General features: G+C 47.9%; 1 protein-coding gene across 4 annotated transcripts in view; it reads right to left on the reverse strand.

The window, feature by feature from the left end:
* Tmem44 (transmembrane protein 44) overlaps positions 1 to 1,835 on the reverse strand; it is a 36,764-nt gene extending 34,929 nt beyond the window's left edge. For 2 of the 4 annotated variants that reach the window (XM_021185409.3, XM_029470837.2), the window contains exon 1: positions 1,623 to 1,829. In XM_021185409.3, the coding sequence (XP_021041068.1) occupies positions 1,623 to 1,759 (137 nt within the window). In that variant the 5' untranslated portion in view covers positions 1,760 to 1,829. Of the gene's footprint in view, positions 1 to 571; positions 1,380 to 1,622 lie in introns of those variants that run through there. The other 2 variants (XM_029470836.2, XM_029470838.2) reach the window with 2 other exon arrangements.
* Between the last annotated feature and the right edge of the window lie 10,900 nt (positions 1,836 to 12,735).

The raw sequence follows: 12,735 nt of genomic DNA on the forward strand, positions 1-12,735 counted from the left end.
CGCTCAGGCAGTGTGGTTGGCTCTGACTCCATAGATTAGGTTCTGAGCATCAGTCCCAAGGATCATAATTACAGAAGGAAGGCTGTTGTTACCCAACACCTTAAACATCTCTGGGTCTGCCAGCCCCAAGCCTGAAGCTCAGGGTGTCACCCGTCAGCTATAAATCTAAGCTCTGGGTATTGAAACCAATGCAAGCTCAAGGAGTGAAGACTGGTCGGGTAAGAGATGTGGGCCCAAATGAACAACGCTTTACTTCAACCTTTGCTTTGGAGAGGAGACCCTGTAGCCTGGGGTGATGATGTGAGCCAACGGCAGGCCTCTAGCTTCACTGCTCGGGGCTTTACCCTATGCCCTGTGCTCTCAGGGGCCAGGACTCCCAGACTGACTTTAACCTAGCAACCTGCCCCCCAAGATCCATTCTCTGCAGACAGACAGGGGGAGAGGGGTTCAGGAGTGGCCGGGTACTAAGAACAGAGAGGCACATCTAGCCTCAAGCAGGGCGAAAGTCGGCCATTCTAGGCACACTAGTTCACCTCTGTAAGCCATGGTTTCCAGGGGTGAGCATGCCTACCTGTGTTGGCTGCATAGGATGGCTAAGGAACAAAGGAGACCATGCGTGCAGAGCCCTCTACCTCAGAGAGCTCAATCCCTGATGCCTGCCTGAATCACAGGCAGGATTATTATTCACTCAGGAAGCAGGCTCCTCATCCGATTGATAACAGCACCTGCCTTAGGGACAGGGGCAGGCGGGGAGCAAGAGGACAAAGAAATGCAACTCAGGCCCAGAGTGTCTGTACTGGACTCCAGTCTCTAGGCAATGGACTGCTGACTCTCTGAACCATTACGGACAGTCTTGAAGGGGTTGTCCACCGAGCGCTAAGGTGAGCCAGTTGCAGGAGTTGGGATAGAGGGATGCTGTACACTCTCCCCCACCTGGGTATCTTGGGTGGCACCACCCTGGAAACTGTCTCTGGGTTTCTGTGCGTGGGGAAAGAGTGGCTGAAGACCTGGAGGCTATGCTCTCACAGAATCCAGGCTACAGGGATTGCCTGGCCAAACAAACCACTGGGAGACAGACAAAAGCAAAAACTGTGGCCAGATCACCACTGCCACACCTCTTGTCAGCTTTGGATAAATTAAAAGTAGAAAACGTCGAGGGACTTGCTAGGGTCCCTAAGGGTGGGTGGTAGAGCCAGAGCAGTAATGGTGTTTAATGAGCACTTATTAAGTCCTTTGCCTGCTATGCCTTATTTAACCCTCACATTCATTTTATGAGGCATATCCTCATTCACAGGAGATCCAAAGGCTTACACTTGCTCCCCTCACACTGCCAACAACCAGGAAAAGGCTGACAATAGAAGCTATTCCAAGCCCCGCATCCACTGCACCATCCAGCCTCCTGCTACCGGCTCGCAGCCCAGCTTCCTCGGTGCGCGGAGTCCAGAAAGGACTCCACTTCAGTCCACAGAGCAATGTCAGATCCGAACCCGGACTTGAGCTACCTACAGGACGCCCCCTTTACGCCCCTTCCTCCTAGGCTTCCTAGAGGAGCTGAGGCGAGTGACGCCCAGTCGTCCCCGCGGGTGGCCCGCCACCCCTCGCGCGGGTCCCGTCCCCATTACAGCGTGTGGGCAGCGATCCAGCAGCAGGCGGCGCAGATCCACAGGCCGAAGGAGATGCAGACGCGGCGGCGGGCGAAGCAGCGCTCCAGGTAGTCCCAGTTCCAGAGCGGGGGCGCGGCGCTAGCCCCCTCCTCCATGGCCCGGCCGAGCCTCCGCCGACCCCGGGGAAAGTTCCCCGACCGCGCGGCTCCCCAGCCTCGCCTATTGTGGGGCTCTGCGGGGTGCAGGCTGCCCCCTAGCGGTAGAGCCGCGCGCGGCCGCCGCACAAAGGAGGGCCCCGCCAGCACCCAGTCCCTTTGCGGGTTCGCCCGGTTCCAAAGCCAGACAATACTCTGGCGCGGACCAGCGCTCATGGGTGGATGGAGGGAACCCCGAGGAGCGTTGTCCCTGGTTGAAAAGATGCAGCACAAAAGTGTGGGGTGGGGGACGGAGGGGGTACACATTGCCTCTGCTTCCTCCTTCTCCTCTGCTGAAGCTGTCAAGGGCACGCCTTGCGCCATCTCGGCCAGAAAGGGGTTAAACTTGAAATGTGCCGCTCCCATCCAACCACGGTGCCGCACAATTCAGGTACATGGATGGTTTTTCGCTAAAGCAAACCATTAGAATGTTTACAAATTGTCTTCGATTTCAGTAAGTTTGCTTAGAGCACAGCTTGACGGTGGCTTCACTGTTTATTTACTTTTGAGGCAGGGTTTTGCCACGTGGTCCAGGCTAACCTGGAGTTCACTGTGTAGCCCCGGTGGGCCGCCAACTCAAAGACTCTTCCCGCTTCAGGTACTGGGACTGTGCAACAGCCATCCACCTTGATGACTACTGCAAAGAAAACGCTGTGGTCTAAATGATCACACGCACTCCAATTCCATATATTTAAATTTAGCCACAAAGCCAGGAGTGGTGGTGCACACTTTTAATCCTGGCAGTGGGAGGCAGAGGCAAGAGGATCTATAGGTTCAAGGCCAGCCTGGTCTACAGAGTGAGTTCTAGGACAGCCAAGGCTACACAGAGAAACCCTGGCTATGCGGGGGTGGGGTGGGGTGGGGTGGGGTTGGGTGGGGAGGGGAGGGGTAGGGTGGGGGTGTAAGGGAGAAACATAACCACCAACATGGTAGTATCACGAGGGGCGAAAGTGTTTGCTGCCAAGCCTGAAAACCTGGGTTCAATCCCTGGGACCCATCTAATGGAAGAGAGGAAATAACTGACCACACATATTGTCTGAACTCCACACTTGAGTGCACACATACAAACACACACAGGCATGCACACACACAGGCACATATGTGCAGCTGTCAGTGCATGACGGTGTAGCCATGTCTACTACATCCCCTCTGCTGTCATGGACTGGAATTCACACTCTGCTCCCTGGAGCTGGGACTTGGAGCAGAGAACTGAACCTATCTTTAGAATGTTCCTACTTGCCTGTCGGTGGTGGCGCATGCCTTTAATCCCAGCACTTGGGAGGCAGAGGCAGAGGCAGGCAGATTTCTGAGTTCGAGGCCAGCCTGGTCTACAAAGTGAGTTCCAGGACAGCCAGAGCTACACAGAGAAACCCTGTCTTGAAAAACAAAAACAAAACAAAAAAAGTTCCTACTTAAAATCCAGACAATGGCACCTGCCTTCGTCCTCCTGTGACACTAGAAACCCTGAGGTTCAAGGAGTGACACATACCACCAATGGAAGTTAATCTTATTGTCATCCTAAGGAAGCTGGGCTCTAAGATAGGGAAGAAAACTCAGCTGATGTGATGGGAGGAAGACCATGGCTCAGCTTCTTGTTCCCTCCCTCCCTCCCTCTTGGGCTGTCTCTCTTTCTCCTATGTGCTCATCTCTCTCTCTCCCTCCCTCCCCTGCTCCCTCTGTGGGTGTGTCACTATGTGGCCCAGGCAAACCTGGAACTCTATATAAATCAAGCTAGCCTTGAGCTCAGAGTTCTGCCTGTCTCTGCCTCCAATGCTAAGATTAAAGATGTGTGCCACGTTTGCCAGGCAGCGATGGCACATTCCTTTAATCCCAGCACTCTGGAGGCAGGGGCAGGTGGATCTTTGAGTTCGAGGTCAGCCTGGTCTACATTGCAAGTTTTAGGACAGTCAGGGCTACACAAAGAACCCTGTCTCAAAAAACAAAACAAGAAAGCCCCAAACATACAAACACTCAAAAGATGTCCTCCACCTCACCCCAGCTTACTTTTAGCTTGCTTTTTTGAGGCAAGGTGTTACTATGTAGCCCAGGCTGGACTGGCTCTTGCATGTGGTAGGACTCTGAGTGGGTTTGTAACTGCTGCTGATCTAGCTCTTTGTTGTACAGACTTTCTGTTTCTTCCTGATTCAATCTTAGCAGGTTGCATTGTCTAGCTTGTCTTATCCATCTCTCTTCTCTAGACTCACTCAGCTGGCTACTTGCTGCTTCCGCTTGTGTCTAACTGAACTGGTCAAAAGCCAAACTCCAGTTTTCCCTCCCTAAATTCCAGCATTTGGTGTCAGCCGAGGGTTAAAACTGTCACCTGCAGCCAGGATACTGTCAGACTGGCCTGAGGAAAGCACCTCTGAATGCTTGGACCAACAGTAGTAGTCTACCATCGTCCCCTCCCTGGAAGCTCCCCCAGTTTCCTTTTCCAGGCCACTGAGAGCCCAGCAGCTTAGCCCCTGCCTTTTGGCCGTGGTCCAGACTCTGCTGAAAAGAAAACCTAGCAAGAGCCCTGAAGTGCTTGTCCTCCTGGGCAGTGGGCCACCAGGCTTCTCCCAGGCATTTCCTGCTGGCAGTGGTGGTGCGGCCTCAGGCATTGTCCTGCTAAGAAGGAAGGGCTGAGCCCGGGGCCTCCTGCCGGAGCTTCCCTTTTGGTGAGGGCCCAGTGTGGTGGCACCAGGGTTCCGACAGCCTCTCACAAAGTACAGCCAGGGAGAGGAAGGGCTGTGGTGGCAAACAGCCTTCTGTGAACAATCCCAGGGTAGGAACAACACATCCCACAGGGGTCTGTTCCCTGCTGGAGAGAACTTGGCTCAGAGAGAAACCTTTGGAACTGATACATTTCCAGTCTTTTGTTCTATGTTGCCTTTTTTCAGATACACAGATTTGAACTTGTGATCTTCCTGCCTCAGTCTCCCAAATGCTGTGACTTCAGATGTGCACACCAGCATGCCAGGGTTTTTGGTATAATTCTCTACTTTTAAAGATTGCTTCCAAGTTCTTCTTTTTTTTTTTTTTTTAAAGATTTATTTATTTATTATATGTAAGTACACTGTAGCTGTCTTCAGACACTCCAGAAGAGGGAGTCAGATCTCATTACGGATGGTTGTGAGCCACCATGTGGTTGCTGGGATTTGAACTCTGGACCTTCGGAAGAGCAGTTGGGTGCTCTTACCCACTGAGCCATCTCACCAGCCCCCCAAGTTCTTCTGGTAGTTTATTTTATCCATTTACATCCCCCCTTTCTCTCCCCCCCCAACTTGAAATTGCTGCTATTGAAAGACTCTGAGAGGAGCCCCTAGAGGAGCCCCTCGCTCAGGCCTCAGGACAATACCGGACACCCAAGAACTCATGATAGACCGAGCTTGTTGCAAACCACATGAGGCTTTATTAGGTGAAAGCCAGAGCTCTGGGGACGACTCATATTCCACGCAGGGGTAAAGGAGTCGACCTCAGGGGAAAGAGGACCCAGTTTTTATAGGCCCTCAGGGGGGAAAGGAGAAGGGGGGGGAGTAAGGGATTTCCAGATCTAAACAATGTCTATTCTAAAATGATTGATTCCTCAAGAAATGGGTATGGGAGGGAAACAAGGAAAGAGTCTAATGAAGGTGCAGCACTCCGGATTGGCCCCCCCGACTATGGTTGCTAGGGAGATTTCCCGACTCTTTCCCAGCAACCAATATTACAAACACCTGGCAGTGAGGTGCAGCAATGGGCACACACCTGGTCAGAACATTGGCAGATACACAGGTTCGAGGAGCGGCCAGAGCATTGTGCACCTCTATTTTTCTAAATCAGTGAAGCTACTTCTACTAACAATGAAATCTATTTTGCCAATTTCAGGGCTTCTGTGACCTTTTACATTCTGTCAGGATCTTTCACTATCATGACATTTAAACTCAGGCTCAGGAGTGTGTGTCTTCAAGGACACCTTTCTCCCCCATTTTTTGAATATTCTATGAGTTCAAGACTCCTTTTAAAAGTTCAGTGCAAGCACCTATAGTTCCAGCACGTGAGAGGTTGAGGCAATAGGATCACCACAAGTGTAGGGCCATCCTGCTCAGCTACGTAAGGGAAAGAAGGTCGTGGTTCCCACCTCTGGAACAGAGCCATCAGGGTGTGGGCCTCCATGAGCGTTGATGGTGGCTGTGAGTATGAGGCTTGTTTGTATAATAATGTATATTTTCATGTTCCTCCTTTTTTTGTTTGTTTGTTTTTGTTTTGTTTTGTTTTTTTGAGATAGGGTTTCTCTGTGTAGCCCTGGCTGTCCTGGAACTCATGCCTTGAACTCAGAAATCTGCCCTTCCTCTGCCTCCCGAGGGCTGGGATTAAAGGTGGCACCACCATGCCCGGCTCTCATGTTCCTCCTTTGAGGAATGTCCCCTATGTCAAGGTTAACGACTCCATGGTAATCAGAGACAGCATGAGTCCGGGAGGTGAGGTGTGTCTAATGTCTCAGCAAAATGGTAGAATGCTAATGAAAGACCTTAGTGGGGAAGACCCCCACTCACAAGTCCTGGGATGGCGTGCACACCCAAGGAGACCATCTTGATGTAAATACATGAGGTAGTTAAATGACGAATCTCCGGGCCGACAAGTATCTCACGCAGGAGACAGAGGAGTCGACTACGAGGCTCAGAAGCTAGGGGTTTATATATAGAAAAGTTGGGGGCAGGGGGAAGAATTGGCGCGGTTATACACAATTGGACAGTTTAAACATCAGCAAATTGTATGTGCAGAGCAAGGTAATAGCAATTCTGAGGGGCAGGTGTTTAACTTGGCTGAGATAGTCTGGATGTCTCTGTACGTCTCTATCTTTATGGCCAGCCAGTTCCTGGAATGACTTAACAGCAACAGTCTTTGTTCTTTGCCTTTGGCCCCAAAAAGCCCTCTTAACTAACAAGCTGCATGAGTCATGGACCTTGAACTTAATTTTCTTTCACTGTGACCTTCAGGACAGTCATTAAGACTGTGGGAAAGAACACTGAAAACATGAGTTCAAAATTTTTTTCTTAACTATACAAAATATAAGAATGCAATATGAATTATATGAGGGGCTTTGGGAACCTAGAAAAATAGAGGCAACTGCACTATGAGCCAGCTTGACAGGAAGGTGCAAGGGCAGGCAGATTTCTGAGTTCAGGGTCAGCCTGGAACAGAGGGAGTTTAGGTCCAGGCCCAGGCATGGTAGGGATGGTAATTCCAGGGCAGGGTCCCACCCAGCTATCTAATTGTAGCTTGCTGTCTCTTTTTAACAAACAAGGGGCTGGAGTCCTGGGATGCTGATTTATGGGATAATCAAAAGGTAATGACTAGGGTAATAATTGATGACTGATTGATATGTATTGATTGATATGTAAATAAAAAACTGGGCTTTTGATCTGCAAGTGATGTGCTATCCAGAGAGTTTTTAGAATAGCAAGGAAGAGCAGAACACACAGAAAGAGCTCTCGGAAAGCTGGCTCGAGCAGAACATGGGCCATCAGCTTGTAACCCAGGATATGACTTTGAGTCATTTGTTTTTTCGCTCCCAGACACCCCTTCTCTCAGAACCCCTCTCCAAACTAGTCCTTGGCAGTTTTCCTAATACAAGATCCAATTGTGCATCCTTAGTCCAGGTCTCTTGTGTTCAAAGGTTGGACTGCATAATGGTTTCCTCGTAGACCTGGTGATGTCAGATGTGTTTGCCATGATACACAGTGGCTGTGTGCACTTTGGTCACTCTAGTAACGGGCACACATATCAGGTACTGCCACTTTCCCTGGTGTCAACTTGGATCTCTTATTTAGGAGACATCAGCCACCTCTCCACAAGTACTAAGTAAGTGATGGTTTAAAGTCCCATGAGGGCCAGTAAACTGGCTCAGTGGGGAAAGGCATTTCACACCAATCCTGATGTTCTGAGTTCAATCCCCAGGTCCCACCATTCCTGTATTTCAGTATGTGTGGCACTGAAAACCTGAGCTTGAACACGTACAATACTATTGAGCAGTGGTTCTCAGCCTGTGGGTAGAGAACACTTTGGAATTTGAACGACCCTTTCACAGGGGTCACATATCAAATATCCTGTATATCAGATATTTTACATTACAATTCATAACAAGTAACAACGTTGGAGGTCACCACAACATGAGGAACTGTATTAAAGAGTTGCAGCATTAGGAAGGTTGAGAACCACTGCTCCAGAGCAATGAAAACTAATGGTCTAGTCATCACCGTTGCCGAGTCTGATTTGGCCATGTCTAAGGGACAGTGTGACATGGTTCCTGCCGCTGGAACAGAGCCAGCAGGGCGTAGACATCTACGGGTATTGATAGTTGCTGTGAGCATAAGGCTTGTTTGTATAATAGTGAACATATTTTCATGTTCCTCTTTTGGAGAATACTCTCTCTGTTAACGACTCCATAATAATTAGAAACCGGGCCTGGAGAGATGGCTCAGCAGTTAAGAGCACTGACTGCTCTTCAGTGGTCCTGAGTTTAAATCCCAGTGACCACATGGTGGCTCACAACCATCTGTAATGGGGTCTGATGTGTCTTCTGGTGTGTCTGAAGACTACAATATACTCAAATAAATCTTTAAAAAAAAATTAGAAACAGCATGAGTCCAGGAGTCGAAGGTGTGTCTATGTCTCACAAAATGTTAAATGCTGGGACCTTCAGGACAGCTCTTAAGGATGTAGGATATATGAGTTCGAAAATACATAATTTCTCAACTATGTAAAATATAAGGATGCAATATGAATAGTATAAAGAGCTTCACAATCTAAAGGAACAGAGGCAGCTGTACTATGATCCAGCGCGTCAGGAAGATACTAAGGAAGAAGAGAAAGAGATTTAGGGAGTAGTGATTGCAGGGTAAGATCCCACCCAGCTGAGTTTTTGTTTGTGTTTGCAAAGACAGGCAGATTTCTGAGTTCAAGATCAGCCTAGGACAGAGGGAGTTTAGGTCCAGGTCCAGGTGTGGTAGAAATGGTAATTTCAGGGCAGGACCCCATACAGCCAGCTTATTGTCTGTGCTTAACAAAGGTAGGCAGTTCTCTGAATTCTCTTGCAATGTTAAGAAAATATACTTGCTGTCTCTAAGAATCAAGGGGTTGGGCTCATGGGATGCTGATCTTGGGATAATTAAAAGGGAAGTTGGGGTGGATGACTAAATCATTATATAAATAAAAGAATGGGTTTTTGATTTGCAGAGGGTGAGCTAGCCAGATAGTTTTTAGAATAGCAAGAGAAAGCTGCACATAGGCCATCAGCTTGTAACCCATCATGATTTGACTTTGCATTGTTTGTTTCACTGTTCCTAGACACCCCTTGCCTCAGGAACCCTCTCCAAGCTGTGGCTGGTCCTTGGCAACATGTACTATGGATGGCTCCCCCAATGCTGGATTACAGAATCCAGACTCCTAAGGGTGTGTACTATAGATTATTTTTCTCTACAATATAAAGCAGGGGAAAGGTCAGAAAAGCTGCTACCTCCTTAAGTAGCGGCTAAAATGAAGCACAAAGGGGGAACCTGGGATATGGGTCAGTCTTGGCGCCATGATCAGGGTGCATTGTCTCCACACTGTGGCTTGTGTACTTCCTGTAGACACAGTGCACTTCAGTAAAACATTAAAAATCCAGTTGGCTAGGTGTGGTCACACACACCTTTAATCCCAGCACTGGAGGCAGAGGCAAGCAAATCTCTTGAGTTTGAGGTCAGCTTGGTCTAAAGAGCAAGTTCCAGGATAGCCAGAGCTACACAGAAAAACCCTGTCCAAAAAAAAAAAAAAAAGTAAAAATGAAGTCTAGGGACTGGAAAGATAGTTCAGAAGTCCAGTTCTTCTCCAGTGGTCTAGGGGCTAAAATGCCCTTTTCTGGCCTCCAGTGGCACAAGGCATGCAAGTGGTATATAGTCATGTTTGTAGGCAAAATACTCACACATATAAAATAAAAATAAATCTCAAAATAATTAAAAATACCCAGTCTGCAATGGATCACACTTTACCTGGATATTGTCATTTGCATATTGCACATGCAAAACTGTTCCCCTTTTATACAAGGGAGTGGATGGAAGACAAACTCATGTGTCTTCTGTTCTTAACTGGATATAACAAGCTGAACACAATACATGGCAAGCGGATACTGATCGAACTTTTGGAATGATTTTCCTCACTTCCAAACCAAACAAGAGACAAACTTATTAAAGCAATGTGTCCTTTAGTAGGCTTCTGGCTTGTTGACAATTTTTCTAGTTCACACACACACACACACACACACACACACACACACACACACACACACTACTTGCTTCTTGAGAAGAACCTTAACTTCCTCCTAATTTCCTGAAAGTAAACAGATGACAGATGCATGTCGGGTTACCATTCATAAAATGTTGGAAAGTGGTAACAAAGGTGACTGATCATAAAGCCAGGCCATAAACCTCCATGTGGACGGACATCAGAGCAACCAGCAAAAGTCAAAGGGGGAATCCCCGTATCAGGATGCCCTAGTTCAGGAGCCTCAGACTCCAAGCAAGGACTTAGAATTGGTTTCTTTAAAATGGTACCCACCCTAAACCTTGCTAAGTTTCCTTTATGTGATGTGCCTTGTTGTAGAAATTATCTAATCCTTATCTGGGGTTCCTAACCCTCGTTTGACCATTTAGTTCCCAGATAAAACACACACACACACACAACCTTTATGCTTACACTAAGCCTCAAATAGCACAAGAGCTGGGTCGATACCTACCTTCTGTTATTAGAATCTACTTTCTTATTGATAACCCTGAGTTATTACTGCATTTCATCTGGGCTGCTCTTAACTTCAATTGGCCAGCCCTGGGGGCCACATTTTTATGGCTCACCTGTGCAATAGTTATCTAATTTTTTTACACCTAGAATCTGTTCAGGACTTCAAGGTCCCAAGTGATCTGGCTACAGTTAGCTTCCAGACTGGTGCTCACTCCTGTTTACAGGGCCTTCCAACTTTGGTTTCTTTATGGACTGTTTCCCTGCTACAAGTGGCTGACTGATAAATATTTGCCAAATGAAGTTTCTTGCTGGGTGTGGTGACTCCCATCTGCAAACCCAGCTCTTGGGAGTCTGAGGTGAGGATTGCTTGTGTGTGAAGTATGTCCTGGGTCCTTGACTTGAGGTAGTGAGGGAATGAAGGACAGATAACATGGACACACAGAAAAACTGGGAGCTGGGTGGATGGAAGTCTCTGATGGAGAAACCACACACATCCTGTTTGTTGTATGGAGTTGAACAGAGAGGCAGGGTTTATGACATCTAGCTGGATCCGAGAAAACAGGTTCCGCTAGTCGGCAGGAGCCGTCTCTGTAAGGAAGCAGTCTGTAAACTGTCCAAAGGGAGAGAGCTACTGTGGACATTTTCTGCAGCCCTATCAACAACTACACAGGACCAGAAGGGAAGCCTTTGCCATATCCCCAGAGGTTGGGGAAAAGCTTTGAAGTCCTTGATTTGGCTGTGCTCAGATAAACAGCACACACTCACTCAGGATTTCAGTCACCCTGGGCTTCCTAGAGGTGACCTTGAGAGGTGGTTTGAACGAGAATGGCATGCATAGGGCTTATGGATTTGCACACTTGGTTCCATCCCCCCCACCCCCCCCAGCTGGTAGAACTTTGGGAGGAATTAGTTAGGTGTGTCCTAGTTGGAGGTGTGTCACTAGGGGTGGGCTTTGAGGTTTCTAAAGTCCACCCCATTCCCAGTTACTGCTCTCTACCTAGTGGTTGTCTCAACGTGACCCCTCAGCTGACTGTTCCAGGGCCATGCTCCCAGACATGATCATACACTCATCCTCCCAAACTGTAAGCCCAATAATTTCTTCCTTCTCTAAGTCACCTTGGTTATGGTGTCTCTTCACAGAAACGAAGACAACTTGTCTCAAAAAGTCCAAATTTTTTCCCATAAAATAACGTTTTTCCTGGATGTGGGAGTTTCTTTTTCTGAGACAAGAGTCTTGCTATGTCAGCCCTGGCTGCTAGCTCAGGCTGGCCGTAAACTCAGAGCTCCTGCTTCAGCTGCCTAAACTTTTCACAAGTTGGTGCCACTATGCCGAAGTAAGCCACATGCTTGTTTAGCTACACGAGAGGCACACAGAGTTGATCCTTCATCGTGTGACCACCAAATGGCTAAGCTATCAATAGAGGGTGTCTTATAGGCTTATCTGTGGTTGATTTAAACATTATTGGGGTTAATATGCCCAGTTGAAGGACAGCCTTAACTGTGAATTCATGGTTGAGACAGAGGCTTTAATGAATTCTAGTTTACAAAACTGCTTGCAGAAATGAATATTTTTCTGTAAAACTTTACCCCCAAACATCTATAACATCAAAAATTCATGTCTGAAATAAAGCCTAGCAGCCGACCTGCCTCTTTTTTCGTTTCTATGGGTTTGTTCAAGTAGGTGAGCTTTGAGCAAGTGCTTCCCCCATGGGGTGATGCTTTCTGGAGTGTACCATTCTGTAATTAGTGTGCCCTTGAATGTACTGGTCAGAGGTCCTCCCACTTTGGTAGACTCCAGAGATCAAACTAAGGTTGGCAGGTTTGTGTGACAATACCTTTTCCTCAATGGTCTCACCAGTCCAGCTCAGCTCTTAGCAAACCACCCCTGCTAGCCCTCTGCCAAATCAGGGATACGTTCGATATGTGTCTGGAAATTAATTCAAGTCCTAGTCATAGTTTATTTTTAGTATTTCTTTTTTTAAAACTTTACGTTCAAAAGGGGGCAGAGGTGGAACCAAGTGTGCAAATCCATGAGCCCTCTGCAGACCATTCTCGTTCAAACCACCTCTCAGAGTCACCTCTAGGGAGGGGACTGAAGTCCTGAGTTGAGTGTGTGCTGCTTATGTGTATGGGTGTTTTGCCTGCATGAATGTCTGCGTACCATGTGTGTCTGGTACCCATCAAAGCCAGAAGAAGTCATT

The sequence above is a fragment of the Mus caroli genome, unplaced genomic scaffold (genome assembly GCF_978045245.1).
Source record: "Mus caroli unplaced genomic scaffold, Mus_caroli_1 scaffold_17, whole genome shotgun sequence".
Lineage (NCBI taxonomy): Eukaryota > Metazoa > Chordata > Mammalia > Rodentia > Muridae > Mus > Mus caroli.